The sequence below is a fragment of the Electrophorus electricus genome, chromosome 1, assembly GCF_013358815.1.
Source record: "Electrophorus electricus isolate fEleEle1 chromosome 1, fEleEle1.pri, whole genome shotgun sequence".
NCBI classification, from domain to species: domain Eukaryota; kingdom Metazoa; phylum Chordata; class Actinopteri; order Gymnotiformes; family Gymnotidae; genus Electrophorus; species Electrophorus electricus.
This window is the reverse complement of record NC_049535.1, coordinates 12,256,984-12,267,267: the sequence shown is the minus strand read 5'-3', so window position 1 is coordinate 12,267,267 and position 10,284 is coordinate 12,256,984. Positions and strand designations below refer to the sequence as shown.

Below are 10,284 nucleotides of genomic sequence, written 5' to 3'. Positions count from 1 at the left end.
GTTACTATGACCACAGGGGAGATAGAACAGTTACTATGACCTCAGGGGAGATAGAACAGTTACTATGACCTCAGGGGAGATAGAACAGTTACTATGACCTCAGGGGAGATAGAACAGTTACTATGACCTCAGGGGAGTATAGAACAGTTACTATAACCTCAGGGGAGATAGAACAGTTACTATGACTTCAGGGGAGTATAGAACAGTTGTGATGACCTCAGGGGAGATAGAACAGTTGTGATGACCTCAGGGGAGATAGAACAGTTAAAATTGACCTCAGGGGAGATAGAACAGTTACTATGACCTCAGGGGAGATAGAACAGTTACTATGACCTCAGGGGAGATAGAAGCTATACATATGACCTCAGGGGAGATAGAACAGTTAAAATTGACCTCAGGGGAGATAGAACAGTTACTATGACCTCAGGGGAGATAGAACAGTTAAAATTGACCTCAGGGGAGATAGAACAGTTACTATGACCTCAGGGGAGTATAGAACAGTTACTATAACCTCAGGGGAGATAGAACAGTTACTATGACTTCAGGGGAGTATAGAACAGTTGTGATGACCTCAGGGGAGATAGAACAGTTGTGATGACCTCAGGGGAGATAGAACAGTTAAAATTGACCTCAGGGGAGATAGAACAGTTACTATGACCTCAGGGGAGATAGAACAGTTACTATGACCTCAGGGGAGATAGAAGCTATACATATGACCTCAGGGGAGATAGAACAGTTAAAATTGACCTCAGGGGAGATAGAACAGTTACTATGACCTCAGGGGAGATAGAACAGTTAAAATTGACCTCAGGGGAGATAGAACAGTTACTATGACCTCAGGGGAGATAGAAGCTATACATATGACCTCAGGGGAGATAGAACAGTTAAAATTGACCTCAGGGGAGATAGAACAGTTACTATGACCTCAGGGGAGATAGAACAGTTACTATGACCTCAGGGGAGATAGAAGCTATACATATGACCTCAGGGGAGAGAGTGGACTATAACTATGACCTCAGGGGAGATAGAACAGTTAAAATTGACCTCAGGGGAGATAGAACAGTTACTATGACCTCAGGGGAGTTAGAACAATTACTATGACCTCAGGGGAGATAAAGCCTATACGTATGACCTCAGGGGAGTATAGAACAGTTACTATGACCTCAGGGGAGTATAGAACAGTTACTATGACCTCAGGGGAGTATAGAACAGTTACTATGATCTCAGGGGAGATACGGGGCAGTAAGCTATTGCCTCATGTGTCTCAGTGTGAGCTCTGCCGGATCTCTCTGGGCGCTCTGGAGGCAGGCGACAGCCTGTGGGTGTATAAGGGAATGGTCCACTGTGATAACTGCTACAAGAAGACCAAAGGTAACAGCTCACTCTCATTGGTTCTGCAACCATAACAACACATAAGCATTTTATACATGTACATAATTTGTATATGTATTTAGACTCTGCTAACTCTTATATCAAGGTTTATAATTCATCTGTACCACACTTTTGTATTTCTGTAACTCACTCCTACAACTCTGCTCTATTTATCCTGATTTAATTTACGTTTTCCCTTGTGCAATTTTCTTTGGGATCAGTAAAGTGTTATCTTATTTTAAATACATATACAGTGTGTTAGTATGACACACATCATGAACTGTGTGATCATGATGATAATTCTTATCACAATTCTATCTTCTTTTCAGCTCAGTGGTTTCGTTGAAGAAAAGATGGATCCTTCATAAAGAAAGCCATATACCATACCACTGGATTGAATAAAAACATTTAATACCTTTATTGACATGCATGTCAACATAATTTTTTCTGAGATATTTACATGGGAAAAGGAATACATAGGGCCTGTGATGAAAGAATTAATTAAGCATACAAGATTTTATTTTTTATTTTTTTTGCAATGTGATGCACACCAGGTGTGAAAATGTTCAACCTGACATATGTTTTAGTATTGTAATTTCTGTTTCTGTTTCTGTACCATGGTGTCCCGAATGCGATTAAAGCTGTAATGGGTGATTTGAATAGGCTGTGTGGTGTAAACGTTTGAGTTCCAACATGAAAACAGCAGACATCTGCCCTTAAACAGCTCTGAAACACGTGCCAAGCCTGACCTAAAATAAATACAATCTGCCCGTCAGGACCTCTTCTATAATACGGCTGTAACTGTTAGGAGTGTTAAAAAGGCTGTAATTGTTAGGACTCCTTTTATCCCCGGCGTAGTCTACATGTGAATAACTTAGTTAATGATCATCATTAGTGCAAGGCTGGAGGCGGCGCTGGTCTTGACAGCCGAGCGGAGGCGACTCCTGCGCTAGGGAGGAGACTAGACTCCTGCGCTCCACGGCCGTTCATTGGAGGAGGTGCGACGGGAGGAAACCGTGCCGCCGCAATTGCAGCGAAGGCGACGGGTGAGCAGCAGCCAAATGAGAGCAAGACGCGGTCACCATTTCCGCGCGGCGATTATCTGACACTCTCTGTCGTCCGATGGAGGCGACGATTTTGAAAACGCCGAGCGTGACGGACGTCGGCGGTGCCGTGAGCGCGGAGCTAGAGGTGAAAAAGCTGCAGGAACTCGTCAGGAGACTGGAGAGGCAGAACGAGCAGCTGAGGACGCGTGCAAACGCGGTCGGCGCGTGCACAAGCCCGCTTTCATCTCTGCAGCTGAACCTGTTCGGGAATTCCATCGGAGCCGGAAGCTGCTGCGTCCCGAGCCCCGCGCCCACGCTCGCTTGCCAGGCGGTCTTGGAGCAGTGTTGTGTGTCCGAGGACCATGTCCTATGTTTCCAGCCCCACTCCACCGTTGATTTGGCGGACGAGGCGGCGGATGCGTACCGCCTCTCTTCTGAGCCCACGGTTTTGGACGAGGTGGAGGTGCTAGACCTAGATTCTATTTTCCAGTGCACCGCGGAGTCGGATGAGACGTGGTAGGCATCTCGTTAAACCGTGTCCCTGGTTTTGTCTCCCCGAACATTCTGCTACTGCATCCCAAAGCTACAGCGAATAAGAGCTGCAACAGATGCGGTTTTCCTGCTGTGTTTTCAGCCCATAATGCAGTTCAGTTGAATAACTGACCAGGACATATTCATCTGACTGTTTACTGTAAATATTTAAGTGATATTGCCATTATGATCCTAAATTATATAACATCTCCTTATTTTTATCTTATTTTTTTTTAACTGCTGCATTAATCATTTTCCTAATTAAATTACAACATGCAGCCTTTTCTTTGTCTGATATCTGTAGGTTTGTGGAGAGTATTCCACCAGCTCCTTTACCACAACACAGGTTGTCCTACTTGTCCACACTAACTCATGCAGGAGGCTGGGCATGCACCTGCACCTGGCTACTCCTCTCTGCCCTGCAGATATTCCCTGTTGTGTTTCCTTTTTGCAGGTCACAGAATGTTGTGATCAGACCCGCTGTATTGTCAGTTTTTTCGTCAGACAAATCGGCTGTCCTCGTTAGCTGCGTTTGATCAGAGATGAAGCTGAGAGGCTTGAGTAAATGTTCTATTCTTCATGCATTTGTGGTAGAGATCATCTCTATTTGAGTTTCTCATAAAGTGTTTTATGAGATTGATCAGATCGGTGAGTTTATCCTGTATACAGTGTCCTTGTGGTAGAGATCAGACCAGTGAGTTATAAGATGCAGATGATGATGTTAATATGGCAGTCCACCATCATTCACACTTGTGTTAAAGTGACGTGACCATTAAAGTGATTTGTTTTGTTTCGATTGACTTGGGTGTTGATGCTTCACATCTGATCTGTCTACAGGAGTCACCTTAGTCTTTTTAGGTTCTTTACAGAAATCCTTCCCTTGTGAGTGAATGTGCACATGTCTACTCACTACATGAGATATGACATCAGTTTTGCTTTTGTAATGCAAATATGAGCATGATGAAATATGAAATATGAAAGCAAGAGAATCAAAATCACCCCCTGAGGCAATATCAGTATTTCATTATTCCTATGAGCAATCGCACATGACTATTTGCAGTCTTACAATAGTCAGGTTCAGGACGAGGTTTAAGACCAAGTCTTTGTTCAAGAACAAAGCTGCAACTCCAGCTAGAACAGAGGTCTTATTTACTAGCTGCGATCAGAAAAACACGAGCACCTGAAGGTCTGGTGTGCTTGTCGCTGAAAGTCTGCTAAGCAGGGTCATGGCCATGTTCAACATCCAAGCGCATTTGCCTGCTTTTACTTTGCTCTGTTCGCCTGTGGAAGCTTTAAACTCTGACGACACGTCAACTCCAAACACAACGGAGTGAAGTGGATATTTGCCACTGCTGATGTTTAATAGCTTTGCTCAAACATTCGTTCTCTTTCCTCAGGCTGTATGCGGGATCTAAGTCGTGTTTGTGGGCTGGTAGCGGTGGGACCCCTCTGCAGTGGTGCAGGCATGTGCTGGGTCATCCTCAAGGAGAGCTGGAGACACCTAGACCATCACTATGTCAGAGGCCAGAGTCAGGTAGTGTCTGTGCGTGTGTGTCTGTGCGTGTGTGTCTGCGTGTGAGTGGGCAGTTGCGTGCACGCGTGTGTGTATGTGTGCATGCGTGTGTATGCGTGTACATGTGTGCTCTGACTTCTGGAAAATAAATGAATGTTAAAGGTGGGTCAACAAACTCCAGCATGAATATCTACAAACAGTACAGTCTAATAACACAAAGATTTGAACCTGCTGTCTTCTTTTTCGTACGTCTTATATCGTGTTGCATCACAGTGAAAGCATGTAGTGTAACCCCGAGAGGCTCTTCCAGTCTACTTAACAAAGCTTCTCTTCTGAGTATGCTTGTCTTCGCTATCCTTTGTTTAACTCCTACACATCTGAAGCCCAGTGGACAAGTGGAAGTGTCTGGTGCAGGCGAGGAAGCATAGACTGTGTGTGTGTGTGTGTGTGTGTGTGTGTGTGTGTGTGTGTGTGTGTGTGTGTGTGTGTGTGTGTGTGTGTGTGTGTGTGTGTGTGTGTGTGTGTGTGTGTGTGTGTGTGTGTGTAATATAAATGCATATATAGTCTGTGGGGTGGATGGAACCACAGCCCTGAACACATGAAGGAGGCTGATGGGACATGCTGCTTCTGGAGCAGGTCGTAATGCATTAATAGAGATTAATGTAGATTAGGGCCTTAATCTCAGGCAGACTGACGCTCTTAGTGGACCAAGATGTGTGTCAAGATTTGTACAGTGCCATGACCTACATACATGTACAGTATTTCTATGCTTGTACAGTACATATCTACTTTTACAGTATTTATATATTTATTCAGTTAACCTGTATATTTCTATAATATTGTAATAGTATTTCTATATGTACAGAGTACTTGTCCAACAGACCACCACACGCACAGATGCAGCTCTGTTTCTGAAGGGGATCTGTGTCTCTTTATTTTTGGGCTGCCGGACGTTAGCATTGTTTGTGTTTGTTGTCATTCTGAAGAACATATGATGTAAAGCGGACGGGTGTGCACGTACGTGGTTGTCCAGGCGGCTGTCGTGCCCAGTTCCCCCGTAAATGCCTTGCTTTTAGAAGCACACAGTACCTGCTCTTAAGACCTGAATGCTCCACTGTCTGCCACCACTGAAGGACCAGATTTGTCCTCTGGCTCCTCGTCGGTGTCTGCCATGAGGCCCCCTGGTGGCCCTATGCAGGACGTGATGAGACGATTCTTCAAGCAGAATGTCCTTTCTCTGTTCTTATGTAACCTGCTGAACGCTCCTATGTTAATTTCAGATGTCCCAACGGACAAAAAGCCCCTTTCAAATGTGCCAAGGAAGTGCAGTGATGCTTGTTTAGAAAGCACCCAAATGTAGTGTGGAGGTACAGAGATATTGGCCACCCAGGATGTTTTAAACCCATTAAAACTTTGCCTCGGTTTTCTTTTTCTTCCTCTCCAGTCGGTACCACGGCTGGAAACCGGTCATGAATGTGTTGCTCCATGTCTCATGGAATGAAGTCATGTTGTGCTAAAAGCACTCATTTATATTTTCCTGTTAAATGCAGGAAAGTCACGAGCGGTCACGCTCTCCCTCTTTCTGCTTTACCTGATCCTCCTCAGTGAATAGATGGAGGGGCGTGTTCTCCTCAGCTCCGCCCCCTTCAGCTTTCCCCCACAGCCGTGTGGGCGGAGTCTCCCTGCTGTGCACCTCCTCTCCCGCCTCCAGATCCTCCCTCACTTCAGCACCTTGCACTGCTTCCTGTGACAGGCAAGGTGACGCACAGTTCATTATTATCTGTTATTATTACTCTATTGGCACTGCGTCTGCGAATTCAGTCCTTCGTTCTTCAGTGTAAACTCATCCTGTTGCGTCCCTCTCTCTCTCTCTCTCTCTCTCTCTCTCTCCTCCTCCTCTGTCCAGTTTCATTTGTTCTCTCATCCCTCCATCCCTCTTTTCTTTTGACCCCGACCCCAGCCAGAAAGGATCGCTCTCCTCTAGCTGAGAGAACGCCTACTTTCCTCCATCGCCCAGCCAGCTGCAGTAAGCAGCGCTGCCATCCCATCACTGTGTTGCCATGGTGACCATTTCTATAGCGATACTATGGTGACACCCACCTGCAAGGCACCAGGCCCATCATTTGCCTTGTGCCACCATAAGCCAGTTTGACATTCACTTTGTGCTGGGTCTTGGAATAAATGTGGGGTTTTTTTTTTATGTCTGAGCTGTTTGAACCTGTGCTGTGGCAACAGATTTGTTTCTCATTTTATTTATGTAACGCCTCGTGGGACGTGCTTTTAAGCGTTTAACACGGTGCAGGAGTTTGTTCAACGGCTGTTCACGCAGGTGTGTGTTTGACAGCCATTCACGTGGGTAGCAGTGTGCGACACACTCCATTCAGGCCGCAGTCGTCTCTGGACAGTGAGCTGAGCACGGAGCTGGATGATGATGCCGGGTCTCTGGGATACAAGCTGCAGGACCTAACGGATGTGCAAGTGATGGCACGCCTCCAGGAGGAGAGTAAGTAGAGCAGGTCGTCAGCACTGATGTCGTGGGTTCAATTCCCAGAGAGCACATGTACTGTAATGCTGGTAGATATGTAGGTTGTTTTGGTGTGTGGAAAAAGCTGAAAATGTAAAATGTAAATGACGGCACTATAGCCCAGTTTCCCTGAGCTAAGCTATGCATAGACGACTGGGCTTAGGGATATGAACTAAGCACTCGATGATTTTATGAGGAAAATCGTTATGATTGTTACTGAATTCAGCGTGCAGAGCACTGTCGATCCTTTTAGATTGCATTCAGACGTAGAGATTTCAAATAACTTTTTAGAAGCGGGCAAGTGAGTGCAAACTCTGTTTGCAGTAAACGGCCTAACCGTGCATGGTTTGCCCTCAGGTCTGCGTCAGGACTATGCCACTTCGTCCACTTCCTCCTCGGCAGTCAGCCGCCGCTGTGGCAGCTCGTCTTTTCAGTTCAGGCAGCCCCATTTAGAGGACGACGACGACGACGACGACGAAGATTATGGCCAGCTCCCTCCTCCTCAGCCCCGCTTGACCCGGGCCGGACCTTTAGGGCTGCCCCATTCACATACCTTCACCAGCATTAGGGACTGGAGACGGAGCACACCCTCCTCCACCTGTACGCTGCCCTACCACACCCAGGCCGGCCCCAGTTGCACACCTGAGCAGCTCAGTCTCAGGTCCAGCTCAGGTAGGGCTGTGGGTTCTGGTATGGAAATCGCTAGCCCTGTATGGGATGTCTGGTTGCCGTGTGAAAATGGTTCATTTCTTGTTATTACAGCTCTGTTTAATGCATTAAACTGGTGTGCTCTTGTTATATCATTTAGCTGATCATTTTATCCAAAGCAACTTACAATTATGACTGAGTACAACTTGAGCAATTGAGGGTCAAGGGTCTTGCTCAGGGGCCCAACAGCAGCAACTTGGCAGTGGTGGGGCTTGTCCTGCAACCTTCTGATTACAAGTATCTTTACCACTGAGCTACCAATTAATTACCAATTAATTAATTAATTGATTTTTTTTGGGATGTCACGTCATTGTAGGTGAGGTTGAAAACCTTCCCATTTTTGGAGGGGGAAACTCAGATAGACATTGAGACATAATGAAGGAAAAAGACATGCATGTTGACATTGGTCCTCTGAGTAATTTTTAATTGGGTTCTTTTGTTTCTATCTGTGTGTATTTTACTTCTCTGTGTGTACTCTGTATTGGGTGTGTATTGGGTGTGTCATCTCTGGGGATCCTGTTTGGAATCCAGTCGAGTATGAGAGTAAGTTGTCAAACTTTTGGTGGATTATTTTATAGTAATTGCTAGATCAGGAAAAGCTCAAACTGGTAATATCTGAAAAAAAATATTATTCATCTTAGCTCTAGCTTCAGGCTCTTGTTTTAAATATGAATATTCATTTCTCATGGGGAGGGGCTTACATATGCATCATAATTACTGCTGAGGCCTTGTGCAGTGCTGTGAGCTTTGCCTTGGCTTGTCTTATGGAGTGTGTTGGCCAATGACAACTCAATTAGGGAGAGAAGACCTACAAAGCAGAGACTTTGTGTTTCTGTAACAACATTTATTGGGCATCAAAGTGTTCCATTTTAGAAAATCATCAGAGTAAACGTGACATAACGTGTCATGAATGTATTTATTTTTTAAATTTAAATTTGATAAATGTAGAGCATTTTTCTGGTGTGGTTAGCTGACTCTGAATCTTGGTGTATCTGAACATATTTCCGTGCCTCTCTGAATGTGGGTTCGTGCGCCTTGTGAATGTAATCCCTGACTGTCATGATGTGACGTTCCCGCTCTAGATAATCTTAGGAGGAGCATGCCAAACCTGGTGAGGGCTCCCAGCATGCCGAGTGTGCCCAATCCAGCCAATCACACTGCTTCTCCTACATCCATCCGGAACAGTCAAAGCTTTGACTCATCCAGTGGACTTGCAAGATTACAGTCCTCCGGTAAGACTTCTCAGTGTATTCCTGGTCACGTTAACCTTATTCTCAGTCAGTTAACCTATTATAAATCATTATAAATCACCTATTATAAACCACAGTGATCACTTTCACTTCTTCCATCGCTTCTCCAGGCCAGCTCCAGAATCGGGTCCACAGTGTTGGGAATTTCCCCTTGTCTTCACAGCAGTCCCTCAAAGCCACTGCCTACGTGAGCCCCACCATTAAAGGCCCGTCATCCACGACTCTGTCAGCCAGCCAGCAGTCTCTCCCTAGCAGCGGGATTCCACAGCCGAGTAAAGGCACACGCAGCGGCCTCCCACGGCCGGCGTCCTTCACCGGGATGAGCTCCACTCCACGCAGCAAGCTCACCCAACCCGTCAGAAGGTAGAGTCCTGGAAAACTTTGTCAGATTAGTTTATTATTAACCACACCGGTGTGTATGATCTAGTGTGTGTGTGAGAATGCTCTTTCTTCCTAAAAAAAAAACTTTTTTTGTGTTATGACTCCTATTAACTTACATGCTATTCTTTTATTTTCTATTTTTTAACTGCAACACTGTATCTGTTTCTTACTACTCCTTTAGTTTGTTGACACCACCAAAGAGCCTGGCAACCCTCAGTGCCCTACGAGACGGCAGCTGGCGAGATGGTTGTTACTAAAAGGCTGAAAGCAACATGGAGGTCGATGAGACCGGAGAGGCTAGGACACACCCTGCTGGCAGGGATTGTGTACTACATCACTAAGTGTTCTTGTGAAGGACATGGGGGCAGGGGAGGGGGGTGAATGGGGTAAATAACGATACAAATCCACTATGGAGAAAAATAGAGGTTAATCATGGAGTTCCTCCTCTGATCCATTAGATTTCCGTATGCGAGTTCTGTATGCAAAAAAGCCCCTATTTAAATGACTTTAGACCTGCTGAAGGTATGTGACTGAGTCAAAAATGAGCTAGATGCACTGCCCTTAGGAGCATCTGTTAGTTTATTTGCATTTATAAAAACTTTAAACATGCTGCTAAATGAATTGTGAAAAGAAGTCACTTGATTTTGGTGTGTGCCAAATTTAAAATTCCAATGTTACTCAGTTTTGTAATTTAAATTATTTTAACTAACAATTTCCATATTTGCCAGAACATAAACAAAATTCTTATTGAATGAAATGAACTGGTCTTTTAAAAACTGATGTAAAAACAGGTACATAATATATATAACAATTTGTTTTCCAGTATTGGAGACATAACACTACAATGTATGAGGTTTTGCAAATTATGTATTTATCTGAATTTAACAGATTTTATTATAATTGTTTGTTTTCGTTGTTTGGTATTGCACTGTTATTGTGAGCTTTCTTCTTTAAGCACTG

At 44.8% G+C, this 10,284-nt stretch overlaps 2 protein-coding genes across 4 annotated transcripts in view; both read left to right on the top strand.

Annotated features, from left to right (window-relative positions):
* LOC113582605 (sciellin) overlaps positions 1-1,717 on the top strand; it is a 5,950-nt gene extending 4,233 nt beyond the window's left edge. The window contains exons 13-14 of the mRNA XM_035527052.1: positions 1,269-1,371; positions 1,701-1,717. Coding sequence (XP_035382945.1) covers positions 1,269-1,371; positions 1,701-1,717 — 120 coding nt within the window. The remainder of the gene's footprint in view (positions 1-1,268; positions 1,372-1,700) is intronic.
* A 43-nt stretch (positions 1,718-1,760) lies between these two features.
* LOC113582580 (SLAIN motif-containing protein 1-like) lies at positions 1,761-9,673 on the top strand. 3 transcript variants are annotated; one of them, XM_027018408.2, is made up of 9 exons: positions 1,761-2,933; positions 4,346-4,482; positions 6,067-6,219; positions 6,806-6,964; positions 7,343-7,657; positions 8,225-8,236; positions 8,776-8,925; positions 9,054-9,306; positions 9,506-9,673. In XM_027018408.2, the coding sequence occupies exons 1-9, from the start codon at positions 2,494-2,496 to the stop codon at positions 9,579-9,581; spliced, it is 1,695 nt and encodes a 564-aa protein (XP_026874209.2). In that variant the 5' UTR covers positions 1,761-2,493; the 3' UTR covers positions 9,582-9,673. The 3 variants fall into 3 exon arrangements, with proteins under 3 accessions (XP_026874209.2, XP_026874212.2, XP_026874211.2); XM_027018411.2 differs by lacking the exon at positions 6,067-6,219; XM_027018410.2 differs by lacking the exon at positions 8,225-8,236.
* Positions 9,674-10,284: the final 611 nt, after the last annotated feature.

Bases quoted from the DNA above. Each gene is read 5' to 3' on its own strand.
- LOC113582580 (XM_027018408.2), top strand. From the start codon at position 2,494: ATGGAGGCGACGATTTTGAAAACGCCGAGCGTGACGGACGTCGGCGGT. The intron at 6,965-7,342 runs GTAAGTAGAGCA...GTTTGCCCTCAG, and splicing joins GGCACGCCTCCAGGAGGAGA to GTCTGCGTCAGGACTATGCC. The intron at 8,926-9,053 runs GTAAGACTTCTC...TCGCTTCTCCAG, and splicing joins TGCAAGATTACAGTCCTCCG to GCCAGCTCCAGAATCGGGTC.